The sequence below is a fragment of the Temnothorax longispinosus genome, chromosome 11, assembly GCF_030848805.1.
Source record: "Temnothorax longispinosus isolate EJ_2023e chromosome 11, Tlon_JGU_v1, whole genome shotgun sequence".
Classification (NCBI taxonomy): Eukaryota; Metazoa; Arthropoda; class Insecta; order Hymenoptera; family Formicidae; genus Temnothorax; species Temnothorax longispinosus.
In genome coordinates this window covers 19,695,772-19,720,180 of record NC_092368.1, presented here as the reverse complement: position 1 = coordinate 19,720,180, position 24,409 = coordinate 19,695,772, and the positions used below count along the sequence as shown (strand labels likewise).

At 30.6% G+C, this 24,409-nt stretch overlaps 1 protein-coding gene and 1 long non-coding RNA gene across 2 annotated transcripts in view; both read left to right on the top strand.

The window, feature by feature from the left end:
* LOC139822395 (uncharacterized) overlaps positions 1-11,437 on the top strand; it is a 68,832-nt gene extending 57,395 nt beyond the window's left edge. Inside the window, exons 4-6 of the long non-coding RNA XR_011734508.1 lie at positions 10,179-10,299; positions 10,464-10,715; positions 11,189-11,437. This is a non-coding gene — a long non-coding RNA (uncharacterized lncRNA). The remainder of the gene's footprint in view (positions 1-10,178; positions 10,300-10,463; positions 10,716-11,188) is intronic.
* LOC139822386 (nose resistant to fluoxetine protein 6-like) lies at positions 1,526-5,926 on the top strand. Its single transcript, XM_071794043.1, has 14 exons — positions 1,526-1,769; positions 2,263-2,277; positions 2,351-2,538; positions 2,642-2,916; positions 3,014-3,230; positions 3,340-3,505; positions 3,589-3,668; positions 3,743-3,835; positions 3,907-4,039; positions 4,208-4,382; positions 4,473-4,618; positions 4,704-4,944; positions 5,008-5,119; positions 5,744-5,926. Exons 1-12 carry the CDS (start codon positions 1,626-1,628, stop codon positions 4,869-4,871), a joined length of 1,800 nt encoding a protein of 599 aa, XP_071650144.1. The 5' UTR covers positions 1,526-1,625; the 3' UTR covers positions 4,872-4,944; positions 5,008-5,119; positions 5,744-5,926.
* Positions 11,438-24,409: the final 12,972 nt, after the last annotated feature.

Here is a 24,409-nt window from a genome sequence, read left to right as displayed (position 1 = left end):
ACAGTAGATCTATATGGGCCTCTTCCAGAGGAGGTGTTCAATACTTATTTGTGCAGATGATAGACGTATTTACGAAATATGTAGCACTGTATCCAATAAAGAAAGCAACGGCATATACATGTGTTAGTAAAGTTATAAATGAATACATTCCAAATATCAGAAAACCACAATCAATTTTGAGTGACCATGGTACGCAATTTACCTGTAAGATATAGAAGGAAAAATTAGAGAAAACAGATATCAAAGTACTATATTCGTTCGTTAATAACATTATAATTTATGAATTTATGAAGTGTTTTATCAAAGTTTACGTAAATCGTTCCTATATAATAACTAATTAGGCCCAGTTTCACAAGTGTCGGTTAACTTTTAACCTTAGATTAACTCACTTTTTGTCTCTTTCTAACGTCCCTCTTAGAAAGAGACAAAGAGTAAGTTAATCTAAGGTTGAAAGTTAACCGACACTTGTGAAACTGGACCTAACTCTCATAATTAAATAGATAATCACGAATAAAACGCAGATATTTTTCCGTTATACAACGGACATATACCATTCAATGTAAATGAATATAAGTAAGACTTTACTACACGTTTTTATGTCTTTAGCAGATAATACGATCGGAAGAGAACTCCACCAATCGAATCATATTAAAAAATAATCCCGCCTCCTTAATTCTGTATAAATATCGCGACTTTACGCACTTGGACACACTTCCAATCCGGCACGAGACAGTTCACTTTTGAGTCCGTATACTCATCCCAGTTTTCGTTTACTATTATATTAAAAACAATTTTCTGTTGTTCGCCAACCTAAAGAATCGCGAGTAAATTCTGTGCGCGCTAAGTGCCACGAATCACCCTCACTAGCAACTCAGCGAGACCTGCGGTCAGCACCAGCGCCTGACAGAAATATATATATATATATATATATATATATATATATATATATATATATATATTTCTAATATCTTTTAATCTTTTAATCTTAAATTAATAATAGTATTTACGAAAATATTAGTGTAATAAATTAAGAGATTCGATTTAAATGATACATCGTACATTCCAAACATACAATATGATAAACACAAATGCAATCTCTTAATTTATTACACTAATATTTTCGTAAATACTATTATAGAAAGTAGAAAAGAATGAAGAATATAATAGAATTAGCGCGATATCTCAAAATTTGCGCAAGTTATAGCTAATAGCTACCAGACATTTCTCAAAAATTTCAAAATTTTATAAAAAATGAACCCCTTTATCGATTCTTACCATAATTAAATACCAACTTTTATTTATAATAATAATACTCAGCATTTAAAAAAAATTGAGTCCGATATCTAAACACACACATTTTGTAAAAATGTAATTTTAGAACATTCTGAACACATTGGTACAGAAAACTAAGAAAAAATTTGTTTACGAAAATAGCTTCCTGTAATGAGAAAGCAACAATGCGTGATTAATTAATTATAAGTAAAAATTAGTCATTTATTGCTTTTGCATACGTAGTAACATTGTAATTTTTATTTTTAGTATTAGATTCCAGTGGTCGCCCTAAAGAGGGTTTCCCTTACGGAAATAATTATTGGCTGGGCAGTCGTAGTCAGTGTCTCGGTACGATGAATAAGACTCCTCTACAGATCTCACAGCACAAAATACTAAATAACACGCATTATCGCAATCCGCGAAAGGAAATTCCACCTTTCCAAATAAATTATTTTGTAGCTTATTTGAGACACAACAGTACGATTCAATATCACGTACGAAGATATGTTTGACGAGTTCAAGAACTGTGAACATCCACGGGCCTCCGGCCCAATCTCGAGGACGTGCGGGAGGGGGGTGCGACCGGTACAGTTTCACGGCGCGACGTCGAGAGTCGAGGAAAACGCGCGATTAACGACGCCCTCCGAGCGGATTTGTCGCGTGTGACGTGTGACCGATGCGGACCCGCGGGACCACGATCGCCCGTTATCACTAACAGTTGCACTCGCTATCGGGCCGATTGTCGCGTCGGGGTTGGAAGCGTGGGGCGTGAACCGGGCGCAATTAAGGCGGTTAACGGAGTCGGGAATATCTGTCCGCCGGCGCGGCGCGGCGGGCCAAAACCGGTACGAGCGTTCTCCATGCGATATAGTGCGCGCCGCCGCACCGCCGCCGTACCACCGTCACCACCGCCGTACCGCCGCCGCCGCCGACTCCTCCCTCGTCGCATACAGCCTTCGGAAGGTGCATACACCTCCTTCGCCTCACGTAAATATGTTTGACGAGGTAAGTTTGTAAAATCTTTATGTGATAAAGAATGTGTTTGATATTTAAATATATACAGAAAATTTTATCTTAGGATGTGATTACGCTCGGACTCTGTTTACCAAAATCATGCACGACAAATAATCTAAGCTTAATTTTGGAGGAAATATGTCGTGACAGAGTTTTCTTCAATGATCTCTACTCCGCGGACTGTCAGCTCATCGAGGTTAAAGATCCAAATGAAGATAACAAAAAGCTACTTCATAGGGTGTATTACATCTGGTACGTATTATATGACAGAAAAGATTAATAATATTATAAGTAATTTTAATCTTAATCCTCCAAAAGAATATAAAGCTTCAACAGACAAATATTCTATTTGCAGCGCTGGCTTAGGATTTTCATTTCTCATAACATTAATCGGAACAATATATGATATATTTATATATCAAAAACGTAACGTGGTAAACGTGTCTGCAGCATATCGGAAAAATAAAATTGAAGAAATATTAATATGTTTTTCCGCTTACACAAATACAAAAAAAATATTTAGCACAAAGTTGGATGCCGGCACAATACCCGTTTTTCACTACTTAAAAGTTCTAGGCATGTGCTTGATAATCATGTTCCATGGTGTATATTATATATTTAATTCTCTCGGTAAGTAATTTATAATAAATCTCTAGAATAGACATTTTTGGCTCTTTTGTTTTTTTACTCTTTACGCATAACAAAAATTGCTTATTTGTATTGACAGATAATAAAGTACAGCTGTGGAGGTTCCTTGAGAGTTATAAAATCATAGGTGACATGGGATTCCTAGCAGTTGATATATTTTTTCATTCAAGCGGATGCTTAATGTTAATAAATTATATGTATTTGCGAGCTAAAAGGGACGAAGTATTACCAAACCCGATTGGTCGCAAAGAAAAATTCATCGAACTAAAAGATCACGTATTAAAAAGATTTTTTCGGTAAGTTTTTATTACGTTATAAAGAAATTTGAATATTGATTTCAATGTAAGCTAAATACTAACTCTCTTTTTTTTTATACGCGTCTGTAATAAATTTTTTCATTTTAAGGCTGACACCGGCTTACATGACGGTGTTAGGAATAGCGCAATTAAGCTCGACTTGGTTTGATAAAACATCGATAGTTTACATGTACGAAAGATCGCACGAAACTTGTGCGAAATATTGGTGGAGAAATCTTTTGTACATACATAATTTCTTTGGATGGGATGCAATGGTACGAACACGTTTGATTACGATCAATTTAAAATTATACTTGGAGACGCATAAAACTTTTATAAAATTTTTATTGCATTACAGTGCCTGAGTTGGAGTTGGTATCTATCCAATGATATGCAATTCTATGTCATCGCTATGGTGTTATTAATTTTCTTAACTAGGTATGTTAATTAACCAACTATTATAATTAATGTCTTCTTCGAGTATACTTGAATAAATATATTATAAATTTCAGATACTTCTATGCCGCTGTATTGAGTCTACTTTTAATAGGCTCAATTATTCTTAACGGTTATCTTTCGTACGTCAAGTACGAATATGTCGAAACGTAAGTTACTAAAGTGTTTTACTTATTGAGAAATCAAGAAGAGGAAGTTAAGAGGATTCTTATTGTTACAGATTTGATGAACAGGAGAATCTTGCATCTATCTTCTATATCAAACCATGGATAAGGATGAATCCATTTATTATTGGAATGATCACGGGTCACATTTTGGCAGAATTAAAGAAGAATAATTTTGTTTTAAAAAAGGTAAAGTATATATTTTTGTTTTTATAACATATTGAAAATAAATAGTCATTAAAATACTTAGGGAATATATAAACTTTTATTCTATAGAAACTAACTAGTTTCATATGAATTAATTATATAGTATCGCATAAATGAAAATGTATTATATTAATTTGACATACATTTCAGAAACATATAATTTTGTGTTGGTTCCTGACTATTATTTGCGGAGGATTCGTAATACTTTTCTCCTACAAGCGATACATATCGGTTCTAGCTACTTCTGTTTTTGTAGCACTGAACAGAACACTTTGGGCCATATGTATTGCATGTGTTGTAATAGCATGGTCCAGTAAACACGGAGGTTCGTTTATTCATTAATCATAAATACATCTTATAAAAATCGGCATATTTTTAATATATTAGTGATATATTTTAACTTACTTTGTTATAGGCATCGATAATCAATTACTCGCGTTCAAGGGCTGGATTCTTCCTCTTAGCAGGCTCACATACTGCGCTTATCTTATAAATCCGGTCATCATACAAGGAATTCAATCATATAGTGAAACGTCGATTCATTTTGAATTTCTGATCCGTGTAAGTATAGAAATATTTGAAATTTTAGCATTAACAGAGGAATATTGTAAAAAATGCATTAATTTTTTTTAACTTTTGGTTCTAGATTTGTACGACTGTGGGATACATTGTAATCACATACCTGTGTTCCTATGTATTATCTTTGATGTTCGAGATGCCCTACATTTTGTTATATAAAATGTGTATTTTATATAACACGGAACAAACAACTCGAACAAACGGAACAAACTCGGAACAAACAACTCGATTGTAGCAACTCTACATAAAAAAAAAACAAGATTTAAATAATTAATTTTTGTACTTCTCTGACTGCTGCAGACCTTGAGGTAAGCTCTCTCCTTTCTCTTTCTGTTTTAACGATTGACTAAATATATTTTTCCTTTTAACAGCGGAAATGTCCACTATAACCGTGCGTACCAGCTCGCTTGTCACGACATCTCCTCAAGACGGGAACTTTCTGCCTCGAGCTCTGCAGGAATAGAATCTTCTTATCCCAATAAGGTAAACCTCCCAGTGGCCGGACACGTCCCAGTGGCCGGACTCATTGGAGAAAAATATTTACTATTTATTTAAACAATTAAAAATGAAAATAATAATTATTGTAAAAAAAAACTTTAATACTTAACAATTGATTGGGAAAAAGAAGTAAACCTAATTAAACATTTTTGTATTTAAAAAAATTGATTAAATGAGCATGTGTCTGTTGTTTGTCAAAATGATGGCCAATCATTAACAGATTCGTTAAGCGCAACCATATAGCTAATAGTATAAAAATTGGATATTTAATTATATTTGTAAATAAATAATCAATTATATCTAATTTTAAAGATTAGTTAGAAACTTGTTTTGACGAAATTTATCTTAAAAATCACAATTAAAACAATAATTTTGAGTGTCCGGATACTGGTACATTAAAAATATCAGTATCAGACAATTTATCTTCATTTACAAATGTTAAAATAAGTTATTAAATCATAATAGCTATTGTTATAATAATCAAAGTCAAAATTTATTTTTTATAACCTCATTGAGCATGTGGAAAATCTTTTTAAAATTATGAATAAATATATTAGAGATTAAAAATACTTAATTAATTAATAGAAAACTAAATTTTTACTTTTATAGGTAAAATGAAGACAAAGAAGCAAGTAAGAGACAATGATGCTCGGTCATCATTGATAAATGCACTGCATGATATTCGTCGAGGGATTCCGCTTAGACAAGCCAGCAAAATGTACGGAATTTCAAAAAGTACGCTACACGATAAATTAAAAAATAAATCGAAATTTTATACTAGGCCACAACCTATTTCAGCTGTCCGGCCACTGGTACATCGACACGCTCCATTACTTACGTAAATATTAAATTATTAATTGATATATGTGAGTTAAAATAATTTTTCCCTGCTTAAGAGAATCTTAAGTTTTCGAATGAATATAAATATTTATATTAAACATCTTTCTAAATATTATAAATTGTATTATTTATGACAAATCATGCTTAACCGTCCGGCCACTGGGACGTTTACCTTAAATGGTGAAGATGACTCGAAAGAAAAGCCGAAACGTTCATCACATCTAAATACACGGTTTTTTTCTTTTTTATTTGCGCACCACGTTCCGTACCTGACTCGCATTCGCCGTTTAAATCGTTGACACTTTCACGAGTTCAATTATATTATTGAATAATTAAGACAACCCTGGTAAAAAAATTCTCATAATCTTAATAATAAACTGAGTGAATTAGGCTACAGGGGGCACCACATAAAAAAAAAAACGCGCCACTAACTCTACCGCAAGGTGGTGAGGAAACGAGTTCAAAAGTACACTACAGCCCCTGAGAAGTGAGATACGGCGAGATAAAGTCGCTGAAACCGTTTGTTACAAAAAGTATCCTACTTTTCCCGGCTCTAGCGCCAAAACTATTGGTCGTAGGAAAAAAACCTATACTTTCTTTTTTGTAGAGAATTTAATTCCCTACAATATTGTATTAAACTATTTTAGCATAAGTCTAATGGAAACCGAGACATTCGCGAAAAACCGACTTTTCACCCCTTTCTTCCAAGATGGCGGCCGAAGCACACCACGGCGGAGGTTGGAAACTTAGTATGTCATTACTGACACCCAAACAACGCGATTAAAATTTTTTACAGCCTTGTCCTAATTAATCGATTTTCAAATGTACTTGCCGACTGGACTAATAGAAGAAAGAAGAAATAGAACGCCGGCCCACTCTGGGTCAAGGCTTGAAAATTTTGATATCTGATATAAGATTTTTGAAAATTTTTTTAGACTTTTAAACTGTGGCTAATGATATGTTGATTTAAAAAATTATAAGTAAATCAAATTTAATCTCGAATTTATTTTTATCTACGCACCGATGGATCTAATAATTTATTTCATTGTTTTTATTCCACACCTTGGACCAAAAATATGGTGTTTCATGGTAGTAGAGGATACTTTAATGATATCACAAGACGGTTTGGAGTTAAAAACACAGTCCTTTTCAAATCTTGGATTGATACCAAACAGAAAATCAGCGCAGCAAGCCAACAACTGACATTCATGCTTCGATGTAGGAGATACGACGTATTACCTCCACACATTTGCCGCCTCCGACTTAACATTGAATTCCACAGCAACAGCGTCAACCATGAGTTTGAACGTTTTAAGAAGGTTGTACAGAAAAAACTTCTTAACTTTGAAATTAGTGACACGAATTGTCATTTAAGTTTTTTACGCTCTAAAGTTATTAAGATTGAGAATGGACTACGTGCTAGCTTACCACATGACGTATTAACTGATTTTTTCAATTATAATAGTAATTTTATATACAGACACAAAAAGACGGTTAGAGCAAAACTTATTAATAAATTTAACTTGATTATGTCTACACAGATTCCTCTTTATAATTCTTTTTTAAATATTGACCACAACAAATGGATAGTAAATACGAGTAAGAAACACATTCTGGACGGAATTCTGAAATTTCTGAGTTTAGGCGATAGATTTCGCTCTTCCTATCAACCCGAAAGATAAAATAGACCGCGTACGGACAACTGTAGATATAATCAAGAATTTTGAATGTAACGTCCATAAAGTCGATGAAGATCGGTTGGAAGAAGCTCGTACCCGTATAGCCAATTCACTATATAAATTTTTAAGTAATGACAAACACATCAAATATATAAACAAATACATTTCGCAGGAATTTAACTATTGCGCAAAGTTTCTCCGGGAGAATGATGATGTCTTTGTTACTAAAGCAGACAAAGGCCAAGTTACCGTAATTATGGATAAGAACACGTATCTTAATCAAATGACCGAGTGACAGTTCTACATATAAAAAATTAAATAAGAATCCGATAAATAGAATAACTACAAAGATCAAGGAACTAATTAAAACTTGGTATAACAAAGATATTATCAGTGAAAAGGGATATAAACGACTTAATTGCACTAACGGGAACCTCCCACGTTGTTATGGACTACCGAAAGTACATAAGAATGGCTTCCCACTCCGTATTGTTCCCGCGTTGGGGAGTCCATTGTATGAAATAGAGCGAGATTATTACACGATACTCTTGACCAATCTGTACCTAAACCTCATTCACATGTCAAGGACAGTTGGTCTTTCGTTGAAATGATAGGCGGTGTGAGAATTGATGATGACAATATATTGGTTTCGTTAGATGTGACCGCACTTTTTACTAACATCCCTAAAGACTTGGTCATCAAAGCCATAGAAAAACGATAGAATCATATTGCCAAGAAAACTAAACTCAGTCTTCCTCAGTTCACACACGCGATAAACCTGATCCTAAGCTCTACCAGTTTCTGTTTTAACGGACAATTTTACGAACAAATTTTCGGTAGTCCGATGGAATCTCCCCTCTCCCCGATTCTCGCAGATTTAGTTATGGAGGATCTGGAAACACACTGTCTGCAGTCGCTGAATTTTATTATATTATTCTATCGTAGATACGTTGATGATATTTTTGCGGTAGTCCGTAAGTCAAAAATTGATGAGCTCCTCACGACATTTAATAACTATCACACAAGATTAAAATTCACTTATGAAATGGAAACAAATGGTGCATTAAACTTCCTGGACACCACGGTGATTCGAGAAAAGAATGCATTAATAACGAACTGGTACAGAAAACCGACGTTCTAGGGACGCTACATTAATTATTTCTTGAATCACCCTTTCAAATATAAAGTTAACATATTATACGGAATCTAGTGGATAGGGTTCTACGGATACGGAATCTAGGGGCTATTTTACTCTCTAATACTCGGTTTCACTCTAATAATATCTCAACAGTTAGAAAAATACTCTTAAACGACAGTTTTTCGATTGATGTCGTCAATAAGTACATTAATGTCCGACGGGGAGAGCTAATAAAAAAATTGAATAATCCGATTGATGCGAGTGCAGACACGCAAGTGCGTCGAGATCCTGTCAACTCTGTAACGATACCGTATGTCGAAGGCCTCAGCGCTAATATTGAACGTACAATGAGGGGTGTCAAATTTAAGACACTTTTAACGATTCCAAAGAAACTAGATTGTGTAATTAAGAAAGGGAAGGACAAATTACAGCCTTACAAACAGACCGAACTTGTATACGAGATAGATTGTGTAAACTGTGATTCTTGTTACATCGGACAAACAAAGAGACATTTAGAGACACGCATAAAGGAACATCGGAGCGATGTAAAAAAGCATGTCGATAATCATTTGGTTGTAACTAAACATCGTCTCACTCAAAACCACGATTTTGATTGGCAAAATCCGAAAATTCTATATAAGAAGAGACATTTTAGAAAAAGAGAGATTTCTGAAATGTTTTTCATCAAAAAGAGCAAATGCACTGTCAACCTCCAGAAAGATACGGAGAATTTGCCCGCGATGTACGATCGAGTTATTGAGGCTGTATAACATGTAATAGAGTCCGGTCTGTTTTTGTAGTATTTTGGAATACGTTTATTTGGTTTATGATTTGGTTTGTCATAACTTACTTTCGGAACACGTCTTATTGTAATTTGTCATTGTGTATAATGCGTATCATTGTGACTTTGAATATGGCACGGAACGGAGCTAAGTGGAGAAAATGGGCAGTCTTATTTTCTTCAGATTTTACATTGCGACTCTCAGAAATTTATTTTATTCTTTTGACGCACCTAACATGTAAGTTTTTACGATTTACCTTCGATATGTCTCCCACTTTTATATTCGACATACTTATATTGACATATTCGTTTCTAGCGTGGCGTTCGCACGATGTAGCTTAATTGGACACAACATCTGGCGACGCATGATTTATTGTTGCGTAATTAATTATGTATAATATCTCACTTGAGAAGGACCAAATTGTGGTCGAAACGTCGTGAGTCAAATAAATAAAAATTGGTCAGTTGACTCGCTTAATCTTCAAATTTAAAAAATAATCTAAAAAAAAATTCTGAGTACATTTTAGAATCGAAAAAATGTTTCAAATAAAACTTACTCTATTTCGAGAGGACATCTTATAATGAACACAAATCTTGCCTAGGTAGGCTGAGCATCAAGATATGCAAGATAAAGTTCGCAAGGAAATCGACGAGATGTTGGCAAAGTATGGTGATCTGACTTACGACGCTGTGACGGAAATGACGTATCTTCACAAAGTAGTAAATGGCAAGTATCGTCGTGTTACATTTCGATTTATTCAAAGACGCAATTTTCGACAAAGAAGAGAAAGACTTTATTACACAAAAATATCTCATTATTTATATGTGTATGTTTGTTTAAATAAATGGCTTGCATTTTGGAAAAGATATAATTTTTTCTCGACATTACAGAGACTATGAGGAAATATCCACCTCTTCCTGTTTTTAATCGTATATGTACCAACGAAATAGTCTTACCGACAACGAATATTCGCATCCCAGAGCCCAGAGGGAACATTAATAACTATACCAGTGCTTGGAATACATCGAGATCCGTCAATACATCCGGATCCAGATGATCCGGAACGATTCAACGCAAACGAGACAGCAAGAAGGCATCCTTATGCTATTTGCCATTTGGAGAAGGCCCACGAATCTGTATTGGTGAGGATATGAATTAATCCACTAATACATTTAATATATGTATTTGTACTTTTGTTAAAAACTGTTTCTGTATGTAGTCATGTGTGTGCTTATCTCTTATGATATTTGCATTTAAATTTTAAATTGACAATGGGCATCAATATCAACATTTCATTTTCAATTGTACCTAAAAAATATATGTTCTTTGTAACAAATATATATTTTTTTCAAATATGATAATAATAGTAATAATAATTATAATAATAATATTAGCTATTAAAAGATATATTTTTTATAGTTTTGCTTGACATTAATTTAATTACAATTTATGAATAAATCTGCATGCAAATGTTTTATCAAAACATTTTAATAAAATATATTTAATTTAACAATATCACATTTAATTTAAAATAGTTAGTTTAAATGTCCTCTTTCTCTTTCTCTCTTTCACAAAAATATTTATAAAAGTACTTAATAATATTATTAATTTTCAGCTTCGCGATTTGGCTACGTGCAAACAAAAGTTAAATTAGTGAGTCTTCTGTCAAAATACAAATTCAAACTTCATCCTCGAACTTCGGTCCAGCTTTTTTCAATGAAAAATCTTTGAATCTTTCACCGAAAGGCGGTGTACATTTTATTATCGAGCCACGATGAAATAATCGCGCGTTGCATAAATTAAATATTTGTAGTCTTAACTTATTCGAATAATACATGCAATTTATAATGTTGCATATATAATTTTATGTAAAAAAAATATTATATATAATTTTATTGATTATTGCATATTGTACATTATATTTCCAATTTTGTAATGTAACTTTCTTATAATATTGTATACCATTTGCAATAAGTAATAAATGTATAAAGTTATATACATATGAAATATGTCCATACTAGATATCACAATCAGAGACGCGCGCTACGCGCGTGCTAGTTAGCTTTAATATTATACTCACTATTTAACTCGATCCTTAAATCCTTTATACATAGATATATATAAATTAAAATTTAAAATCTTTAAATATCCTCTGATACACGTGACCTGTTATATCGGATTACATCCGACAGAAATAGAGGCCCACCACTACCCCCGCGGATTGAGATCAGCGGTCCTCTTTTCTTTAGAATACGTTTTTTTTTACATTTTTATCATTTATTCTATTTTATTTTTAATTTAATTCCCGTTTTACTTTCAACAACGAGATAGAATTTACAAGTTTCAAAAAATCACGAGCAAATTTTCAAACGTAATTTAAGAGAATTTGTTTAACATAAATATTTAATATAATACGAAATTCGCAAAAATGTTTCATCGAGAACAACATAAAATATGACGTTTTAAATTCTGATTTTTATAACGGATGATAATCTGAAATCCGAAATTTCGCAAAACTATGTTAATTTGACTTGTTATTTCATATCTAAGATGCGAATGTCGACTTTTGTGAGCAAAAATTTTACAGGTAAATGATCATTGTCTTAACACATCGAACCTTTTTACACTTTTATTCAATAAATTATATTACTTGTACTAATAGTAATAATTTCTAATACAAAATTTTGAATAAAAGATCTCCCGAATTTATTAACAATTTTTTAGTAAATAAAAACTTCTAAAGTTTTAAAAAGTAAACGGTTTACCACGCGTCATGATTTCCGTCTTATTATACACACATCCGATTACATTTACACAATTAATAGTATACAATTAATACTACATTATTTTCATATTAATTTGTAATATTAATATACAATTAATATTACAATATATATTTTTGATATACATATACAATATATACAAGTATATAATATTTTACAATGTCTGTAAAAATTGGTATTACTTAATATAAAAATTAGAGTATTTAATATAAAATACTAATTTTTAATATATTAAATAAATTTTAATATAAAAATTATTTAATATAAAAAATAGTAATATTTAATGTACTTTTTAAGTTATTATATTAAAGTAATTACTATCATTTTGTCTACAATCTTTTTAACTATCGAATTATATCCCCTTGTCCCTGCCTACCCGAATCCCTATTACCTACCTGAATCCCTATACCTACCCGAATCTCTACCTACTCGTATCCCATTCCGATATATAGTCCTACCTACCCGTATTACAATTTAGTATAAATCTAATATAAATCTTTAATTTAGACCGCGACACGATTTATAAAGTACCTGATTTGCTGGTTAATTCAGCGGGATACCAACGTGATATGATCACTTTAGATTTGGGAAATATAGAATTGAGGGTTTTAACATGCGCGCGATTGAGATTTAATTAAGAAGGGATTTTCTAATATCGCACATATGCGAGAAAATATAAAGAAAATAGCCCTACTTTGGGCAAATAAACAGGTGTATAAGGTGTGTCAAATTATTTTGTATGTTATTTTATGTATGTTAATTAATTACCTTACGAACCAATTCTGGTCCATATAGACCTTACCTTATAAGATGTTTGGTTCGTAATTTCCGTAGTTTCTTCTGGCCAAGATCATTGAACTCACCTATTACGTTGTTATTGGCCAAATTCATTTTGGCTGTATGTCAGCCAGAAAATGAGAAGGAGAAAATCTCTTTCAATGCCGGCTGATTAACAGCGCCGGCAGACGATTATAATGTTACGGTCGATTACGAATCGTTGCGATCGTTAATAAGCGCGCGTTAATCATATCGGATAAAATAAACAACCAATTAAGTCTGACTTAATTTTGCTTTTAATTTCACAAAGATACGCGTAATTAATTTATTTGTCCAAGAATTATAGCAGTAATAGAAAGTAAAACAGAATTATATTATTAAGAAATGAAAGAATTTTATGTTAATCGGATTCTAATAAAAATCGTCGCGATTATATCTCACAATCAGTCGCGATTATCTGGATTTCAATAGTATAATGTAGAAACACGAGACAACAGAAATTTAAAAATTAATTGATGACTTAATCAATCAATTATTTATTAATGAATGGACAAACAATGTTTAGTATAAACCGAATCGCGAATCGAACCGCGAACCAAATCACGTTACTTAATCTCACTTTAGATATCAAGTGAGATATTCAGATTGAATGACGTGAGATCCAAAGGAAACAATAATTTCTTCACATAATTAGTATCGCAATCTCGATAAAATAAATTTATTAAGTTCCGCGCATGTAACATTTGTCTTTACAAACTTTCATATACCTACATATCTATATAAATACTTCGTTATTAATATAATGCAAATATTTCGTTATTAATATAATGCAAATTGTTATCCAAATTATATTTAGTATGACTTATCAGAAATACATATCTACGATTATATTATGCATTTTAATGTAATATAATTGATATGAAAACTATCAACTTTGAGATAATTCTACATAAAAAATGATTCTGTCCCGCGACAAAATATTCACTGGATCTCACGTCATTTTATTTTGCTTTGTTTATACAAAGCCAAGTTACATGGATAGACTATAAAAGATTAGGATAAAATCGGTGCATTGTACATATGTGTACAATAAAAATAAGTAGGTACGATTAACACTTCTTAATGTGATCTATATACAATAATAAGGTTCGTGTGTGGAATATATGCAACGCGAATCAAAATATCTTTTGGTCTTTTCCATTTGTAATACGCGTACATGCATATTAAATTTATTAATAGATTTTGCTTTCTTACACCAATTTATGTAATATTTAATCCTGGAGGAATATAGAAGATAAGAAAAGTGAGAGAGAGAAAAGAAAATGAAGAAACACATTTAATTGTTGTATCAAAATTTTTCTTATCTATATAATCGGTTAATTTATTTTATTTTGTTAAACCTACAGAAGATTTTTTCAGGTTGCTAAATATTAATCTGATGTTAAATTCAGTTGATAAATTCAAAATGTCGGAGCCATATAGCGGCCGAATGTCAAAAGTAAAAATTGTATTATTTTTATTTTTAATATCCGCTATTTTTAATTAACTTTGCCATCCGATTAATATTGCGGTTATTTAAGGTATTCCTTTCATGACACCAAAGTCTTAAGAATTAACTGATTTTTTGGTACGAGAGAGTTAAAATGCATATCTTTACGCCAGAAAGAAATTAAACCACATTACCGAACATATAAAGAAGAATTATGACTTTGAAAATTCGATATTTTATTTGTGATCGAAACAGTCTATTTTCTACATTTCAATGTAATAATTTGTTTATCAAATATTTTAAGATATTAAATATTAACTGCGCTACATATTCGCTAAACTCTATACTTTCGATAGTGCCGATAAAAATACAGAGTCACCGAATATTTAAACAAAATATTTATGTTAAAAGTTGACTTGAAATGTGGTTTATAGATGAATATTTTTAATGGCGACTTTCAAGGAATTATTTGGCAACGCTGCAAGCTGTGCGCTCATGTCACACTTCAGTTCATCACGTATACCTACGGTTTAATTATCAACTTTTATTTTCACAAATTGTCCCTTATTTTTGCCCACATTACTCCTCACTTTATGTTTCTTATCACTCATTATTATTATAAAATCTCTTTTTGATAAACAGAAAATGTCACAATATTCTTTGATTAATGAAATTGACACTTACATTGATACTTTTGTTATCAACTTTACATTTTACAATCGGCGCCCTGAAAAGCGCAACGTTGCCGTATTGTTCTGACAGTAAAATTTACCGAAAAATGAAAAATATCTAAATACACATAATATTTTCACTTTTTTCTTATAATTAAACATAAATCAATTATAACTTGATTTTATATAAGTTTAATGCAATATACAAGAGTTTGCTGAGGCCCTGCTTAAGCGCCTACAAAATACGCTCCTCCGTGAAAGGAATACCTTAAAAAAACCCTTAACTTCAAATACATAATTAAAAAATAATTCATAAATTCTGAATGATATATGTATATAGTTGCAACTTCTTGACGCAATAGATTCTGTGTTAATCTCGGTGTTAATAATCATGCATCAATTATATATATATTTTTTAAATCATAAATGACATAAGAAATTTCTTTTAAGAACAAATAAATGATAAATATTTTAATTCGCGATGTTTCTTTAATAAACTTATTCTATTAATTATATTTATTATTTATACTGTGTAGGAAAGTTTCATGTTTGGATAATATCAATTAAAATTTTAAATAAACTTTTATGTAATTTTCCTAGTAATTTCATAAAATTAATATTTTCATCAAATTAAACTGCCAAATACGGTCAGGCTGAATTTTGTTCACCTATATAGTAACAATTTTTCGTGTGAATTTTAAAAGTATATTCTTTCGGTTCGTCAACTACACGCGCCGTACTTTCAATCTTGAAACGCAGTCTGAAACTGAAACGTACAATCACATAATTAAATTGATAATCAATTTAACAATACTGATACTATACCCATCTCCACACACACTGCAAAGAATATGTTACGGAAATATTTTTAATTTATAGTTTATAAAATTATTGACTATAATTTTTATTTTCCTTTAAATTTTAATTAATATCTAATATTTTAAATTTTAGTTTATAAAATTAATTTTTACTTTATTATTAATTTCTTAAATTTTAATTTATTAATTTAATCAAGAAATATATTTTTCACATATCGACTGATATTTTTCAGGAGGTCGTATCTTACACAATTCGAGGTCGATTTTACACAATTTCCGATTTTTCTGCTTAAAGACGTTCTCCGGCTCCAGTCGTTCTCAACTTGTATTCGTGCTTAAAACGATGTTTATATACAAAATATTATATAATAACATCTAAAAAATAAGAAGTTAACTTCACGCGTAAGAACTCATGCGGCGTTGTCAAGTAACTGACGCCTCTTCTCTTCTATCACTCTGAACCGAGCGAACAATTCATCAAATCGCGTACTTTACACAAGTATTTCTCGAAAACGAGTACAGCAAGGGTATTGACACTTAATTGCAAATTATTTATTTTATTTTTATGGAGCATCATATACTAATTTTTCAAAAACATTTAGAGAAAACTTTTTTCACAATTCATTATAATGTCTCTTATTTTACAATAGTTCAGAATAGGAATTACATGTTAAAAGTTGAAATTTTGAAACTCAGTATCTTGATGTTTAATACCGCAAGAGGTATTGAAATTTACACTATTGCATAAAGCACATCTAAAAATTAACGTATATTCACAGTTTTAAAAAAATCTAGAGAAAATCGATTTTCCGGAGAACGACCTTAAACGCTCGGTCAGGCAACCCCGAAGCTAAGTGTCTACATCCTATCTTGAAATAGATTACCAAAAATGAATTATAGTTGTCGAAATTTTCTCGTATTTTCTCGTATTTGTAGATACGACAAATTTGCATTTCAAAATTATAATCAAATGAACAAGATACGACATATTTATTTTTAAATGACAATGGTTTTTTCGCAATAAATTTTTTACAGTAATATTCGGGGGAAGGAGGATGTTAGATACGATTTGTATCAGCATAAAAAATTAAATCAATTTGCGATTTATTTAAGTGAATTTACTGTTCTAACGAAGAAGCTGTGTTTCAAGACCGATAATTCGTTGGCGCGCAGTTTAGTTGGAAATAGTATTGGAAATTTACACGGAAATTATTTACTACTTAGATCCTAGCTCGGACTTGACGGCGTTCTTATATTAAATTGATTTTAAATCTTAGAGTCCTATTACTATTATTATTACCCTAATGGAAATATTTTACTGAATATAATGGAATTTTACTGAAATTCTGTCTTAATTGACCCAGATGAAAATATTTTGCTGAAAGTACTATGAAATTGATGATAAATGAAATGAAAGTTATTGAAAAATTACTGAATATATTTCAAAATAAATCATAATTTTCTTTATGAAATTTAATGTAAATACTGTGAAATATAAGAAAAATTAAATTATACTGTTGAAAAATAATAAAAAATTTGTTAAAATATCAGATATCGTGAAAGTTATTGAATTTAACTTAAATTAACTGAAAACTGAAATTTTCATAATGATATTTATGGAATAATAATAAGAAGGGGTCAATTGATAGTAGAATTTCATTATATTTTCAGTCAAATTTTTACACCAGAAATAATTATTAAATTAATAACTTACTTTCTCTAGCTTTATTTATCACCACGATTCCAACCTTTACTGACAAATTTCTGAGTCCTTGCTCGTTCAGTCGCTTTTTAAAATTGAAGCATAGGAGTCTTCGTTAATTTGAGAATTTAGCTGATGCTAATTCGAGTTTATAAGGCTATAAGTCTACTTTTTGTTGAGAATTACTACTTTTTTATGTCACAGTTTTAAAAAATTCAATTTTTACTAATTTATAGATTTTTTACTACTTGACTATTACATAGCTTGACTTCGGAAAATTTGTTGACACGCAATGATTAAGGCCGTTCGCTCCACATTTTTCAGCCTTCTAACACGATTTTTCTCGCCATTAAACGAATAATTATTTTTTAAGTTTTAATTGTTAACAACTCTCTAATTAAATTTATAGTTTGACCACGCATACATTTCAACTATTTGTTAATCGGTTTTTTGGCCTTTCAACTTGATGTGGCTTCTTAATAACTCCATGTAATTTGTATACTATAATTATTAATATTAAGAAAGTAAAAACGACCGCTATGATTTAAATCCATAGAGAGGATAAATTCAATGATAAAAATGCTATAATTATTAATTAAATTAATTATTAATGTTAATCTTATGATGTTAAACTTCCTTTTAATTGATTTCATCTCTCGACGGATTTTTTATATAACGGGATTATTATGATAATGTATTACAGTTAATTAGAGGGATTTATTTGATTGATTGAAAAAGTCTCTGTAAAGCACGAAACGCTCCCAGTTATTTTGACGGAATATTAAACTATTATATTATTTAGAATCTTGTTGTTCGGTATTGGCTGTTGTTTTATCTAAATATAAACTATATTTAACTAGGTAGTAATATAAACTAGGAAAATTATTTGACAATCATTAAAATTATTCGCATATTTTCCAACAACTTTAGGAAAATTAACGATTTGCTCATAAAAAAAAATAAAAAATTATTTTTAAATTACAAAATAAGTTTTCTTTATTATTATATAATAACAATAGTATTAATTGTTCATTAATCCTCGGTCTCGGCTTCATATATATATATATATATACCTATATATATAATGACAATAAATGTCATAAGTAATTATTAATAAGTACGACAAGACCTAGGTGCGCGCGCGCGCGCGAGCGCCGAGATATTAACAAAAAGCCTAGCACGATTCTCGCCGGCTCGGCTGACCGAGCATCGAGCATCTGACATCACTGCTGAAATCTGGCATCACTGCAAAATTAGTCCGGATTCGCACCAGGGGCAAAGTCTGTAGGTAAAATCGGGTATACTTAGTCCGGACTCGCACCAGAGGCAATAAAAAGTCTGTAAATGTGATTTAGTCCGGACTCAATCCTAGGGGCAAAGTCTGTCGGTAAGGGGCAAAGTGTGTTGGTAATCAAGCCACGGAAATGGTGGTCTCGACTTTTGAGGGGCCATTGGCTATCTGTCTATTATTAATCTGTGGCTGAACTGACTGCACCAATTCAAAGTTTATCTTTTTTTTTCCAATGTGTGGAGTAAAAAAGATAAACTCTGAACTAGTGCAGCCATTCAGCAATAAAAAACAGACTCACAATTGCACCGGTTGTACAATGACATAAAGTTGTTATAATCAAATTTGGCTAAAAAATAAAAATGTAAAAAGAGTTATGTGTGTACATCATAACGCAAAGCTGCTAATCCGACAGAATTAATCTGTTCTCGGTCGGTTGTTTGCCATCAACGTGTCGCAGACTTCGATTATCCATAAACTTCTCGATAAACCCTTTATTCGTCTCCGTTGTCTCTCCTCGCACCGACCGAGATCTACCCTATCAACATTTTTTGTCGAAAAAGATGGGAGTCCAGAATGGAGTTATGAAGCTGCCCACCAGATGGCAAAAGGTTTTGAAAAAAAATCAATACATTGTTTAATAAAGTTTCCTACATATTAAAAAAAAGTTTACTCTTTCTTATTAAAAATGTCGACATTTCTACTTTTTGGCTAACTTTATAGTTTAGTTAATACTCTTTAGCAGATAAGACACTTTAGGAAAATGGCAATAACAAAAAGAGCATAAAATAATATAAAAATTGTATAAAATTACATGCAGTAGATTTATAAAAATAAATGCATTGTTGGCAAATAGCTAATTTTGTCGGAGAGAAAACTTAATAATGAGTAAGATAGTTTGCAGCAATTAGTAATCGGAATAATAATTAAATAATAATTATAATAAATCAATAATGGTAAAGTAATATCATCAATAATGGTAAAACAAAATAATCAAAGCAATTAAAATTAGTAAATAAACAAATAACATAAAAATAATGTTTTTTAAAATGTAACTTCTAAAACAAATGAATAAAATGCACCTGTTAATTTAACATATTATTAATTTTAATTTTATTGAAGAAATATGTTTTGTGCTATTAGTTACATATTTTATATGTAACGTGTATGACATTATTATGTCTCAGATATTATAGTGCTGTACATTTGAGACGTAAGATAAAGGTATAAAGGACAGTGTAAAAATGCCCCTCCCAACGTTCATTTTATAAAATTATGAGAATTATTCTACAGATAACTACAGATATGCCACGTTTAAAAAACAATACAATGATCAATTAAAATGGCGTTTTTTCGTGAAAATAGCTTGATAATTGGCCACCGCATGTTTAGCAAATGTTATCGCATAATAATTTATGTAATTATGTTAATTCCTAATTGTGCAAGAGTGGCACGCAAATAAATGCAAACAGCAAGATATGAGCAGCAAATATGTGAGATATTAGACAAAAATATTGTTATAACTGAATATCTTGTATAATGTACATACATGAAAAAATATTAAATCAAAGATTTTTCACTGAAAGATGTCATTTTTTAATAATAATTAATACTGTGATAATGTAATAGTAATAATTATATTGTAATAATTATATTTATTAACATTTGGAGTAACATTAACGTAAAATATAATAACGTATATATAGTGTTTAATACATAAATATTAATTATACATTCCGAATTCATCAAAATATTAAACAACTATTTTCAAAGAATGTGAAAATAATATTTTATTTTAATATAATTTAACATCATAAATATGTCAATTTACCGTAAATTTTTTTTCCATATCGTATCAAAGTGTGCTACATTTTTTATGTTTTTACGTAATATTTGTATTATTTTCCAACATATTCTTTTGAATTAATAGAAAAATTTGGTGAATTATTTAGGATACGTAAAATATATTAATACAAAACTTTTTAGTACATGAACAAAATAAAATAAATCAAATTTTAACAATAAAAATTTATTTTTACAATTTTATATATATATATATATATAGGTATATATTTACACTGTGTGCGAATAAAAATAACGGGTTTTTTCTGTAAAAAAATGTTTTATTTATTTCATTCTGTCAAACAAAATAACGATTAATGGTTTCAGCTATTTCTCGATTGTTACTCGATATATGTTATAATTGTTTGTGAAAAAGTTTTTTGATACTATCTGATACTGGCGTAATCGATGAATTTTAAAGCGGATTCACGGTAAGCGCACATGGTAATGTGAGAATTGTTAGCAAAGTTGTTAGGATTGTTTGCAAATACTTTCATAAAAAAATTTCCGTGTAGACTGATAAGTGTACAGAATGTCTAAAAATTTATATAATACCGTTCGCGGGAAGGTAGAGTTAGAAATAAAGAGACGATATTGAAATTGATGGGTGCGATTATTGTGCGATATATCGAAAAGTCGCCATCTTATTTCTCCACATCTGTCAGTAGAATCTGGGTAGAAGATGTCAAAGCAGATTAGAGCAAGATGACATGTGAATTTTAGCATAGGATATTTTGGGTGTTCACGGGGCAATATATTGAAATTATAGCGGAGCTAATTGTTTCTATTTCTAATGTGTTTGCAATATATTTATAAGCATTACATCTTATTTATTTATTCATAGTAGAAAACAATATGGCGTTGAATCACGTGATTTACTTGTTAGTCAATTAGACCATTTCCTTCAATATCGTCTTTCTATTATCTAGGACTCTAGGTAGAGCGAATTGAACTGATAACGGATTAAATCAATAAAAAGGTTTACATGCGCTTCTCTTAATACTACGCCGCACGTATAGCCACCACAATCGTTGCGTAACGTTAAGCTATATATTTTCTTCGCCACTGAATCGCGCAAATTATACGCACATTCGCAAATTTATCATCTTTTATGATCTTATATTTTATAATGTATTATCTTTTTTGCTACTAAATGACGCGGATGGACACGCATCGATAGGAATGGTGTCTCTCGGCGGCAAGGTTACGCGTGTAAGCACACGTATAGGGTAAACTCGGATAAGATGGCCATACAGGAAAGATGGCCAACCCATGTTCATTTGATGTTTTATGGCGAGCTAGATTGAAAGAACATAGGTTGGTCATCTTTCCTGTATGACCATCTTACTCGTGTTTACCCTACCTAGCCGTCGCGGAAAAAGCAAAATCAAAAGTAGAAATATGTAATTACACAAAAAAATTAGTTTGATTCTTACTTTTAATGCACCAAGCTCAAATATTGATATACAATGTTATAAAGATGTTAAATAAAAAACTAAAATAAATGAGTAAATTTTCCATTTGTAAATCGCCCACAATGTGCCAACGGTAACGCAAATTTTAAATGCAGCAACAAACAGTGTCTTTCTAAGAAAAATGTAAAATAAATACAATTAATATATTAACTACAGTATTAATTTTTTAATACAAAGTTAGTTTATTCAACAAAATTATTTGTAGTTAAATAGAATAAAAATTTATTTTTTATATAACATGTGTCTAAAATCTTTTTATAAATAGTTTTTTTTCAATTCCTCAATGTTTCAGTTAAACCGTATGGTAATCATCTTTATAATCATATACATTTATAGCATTTAATAAATTTATAATGAGTAAGAAGTTAAGAAAATATCGTATAATTTTGTAAATGCTGATTATAAGATTTTTATATTACTCTTCAGCGATGTTTAACATTTATAACATTTATTTAATATTTATAGAGAGCATCATTTTGTATAACATGAACAACACATTTTGCACTTACCTTTTGTAATGTACTCTAGCAACGTTTATTGCTGCTTGGCTAACATCTTCATGGAGGAAAAACTTCTTGATATCAAGTATTCCTATTCTTTATATGTCCACATGTTTGTGCAAAAAATAAATTAAAATACATTATTAAAATACAACAAAAATATTTTCAATCAAGAGATGATAAAACTTATGCAATAAAAAGAACTTAAAAAAATTTATGTTTAGAACTTACTTTTAATCTCAAACGAACAGACACGATTGTCGGAAGATATTTTATTAATTCAATTAGATTATAAATCTTTTGTGTGCGCAAAAAACGATAAAGAAAGATGGATATTTGACGTAGATAAAAAAAATAAGTAGAGTAAAGAGAGATAAATGAGGAAAGGAATTCTCAGGAACCAGTAACAAGAAACGGCACAATTATGCTAATGATAGAAAGGTAACATAATGAAGAAGAGTAAAAAAATAATATTTTATTTAATTTTTAATATATGTATATTCTCTATAAATGTCACAATTCTGACTATTTTAATCTAATGTTGAGCGTTATTTAGCAATTTTTTATGCGCTATAATAGTTATGACAAAAATAGAATTATACATCAAAATTATATTTTTTATTCTTTGTCTCCTGTTATTGTCTCTTACTCATCCTACTTACGTCAAATATTTATTGTAATCGACATCTATCCAATGAAATTTGACTTTTTCATTATCTAGCGGCACTGTCTCATTTAGGAACATTATATTTGTATTGTTGAACATCCATTCGTTAGTTAAATAATAGAAACGGCCAAATTACGAGCTATTAATAGGTGTATATTTAATAAAGTCAATTTTACAACAAATGTGTTCGCAATATAAAAAACAACGTTGACGTTTCGAGCCTTAGTTGGCCTTCTTCAGAACAAACCGCATAATTCCAATTTAATCGCTTCTTAAAATTTTTAACGCATCAAATCACACTAAAAAGGACAGAAAATTCGCAACCGTCGCAACAAGTAAAAAGTCAAACACCTCAGGTATTCGTCAAGTGTATCCAAAAATACTAAATGGTAGTAGCTTTATATAAAGCGTTGTTTACGATTTTTAGATTTACAACATACATTGCGCGTGTACTTGGCGCCTGTCTTTTACCTTTTTTTTTTTAAATCATTGTAACATAAGTGTTTTTATCAATATGCATGGTATGACTTACGTTATATACAATTGCCGTTTTAAGCGTTATGTAAAGGTATTTAGAAGACAAAGTACTTTTGATTTCATGTAAAAAATAACAAATTGTCTCTGTGTATATATAATCTATACTATTATATAAAGGGGAAAAATTTGTTTCATTGTTCAGGGTAATCTTAGAAACTATCGAACAATTTCAAAAATTTTTACACTGGTGGACAGCTTATATCTTCCTGAGTAACATAGGCTATGTGCCATTGTGCTACAATCCAATTTGAAAAAATTCGGGACATCTAAAATTTTAAATTCTTTAA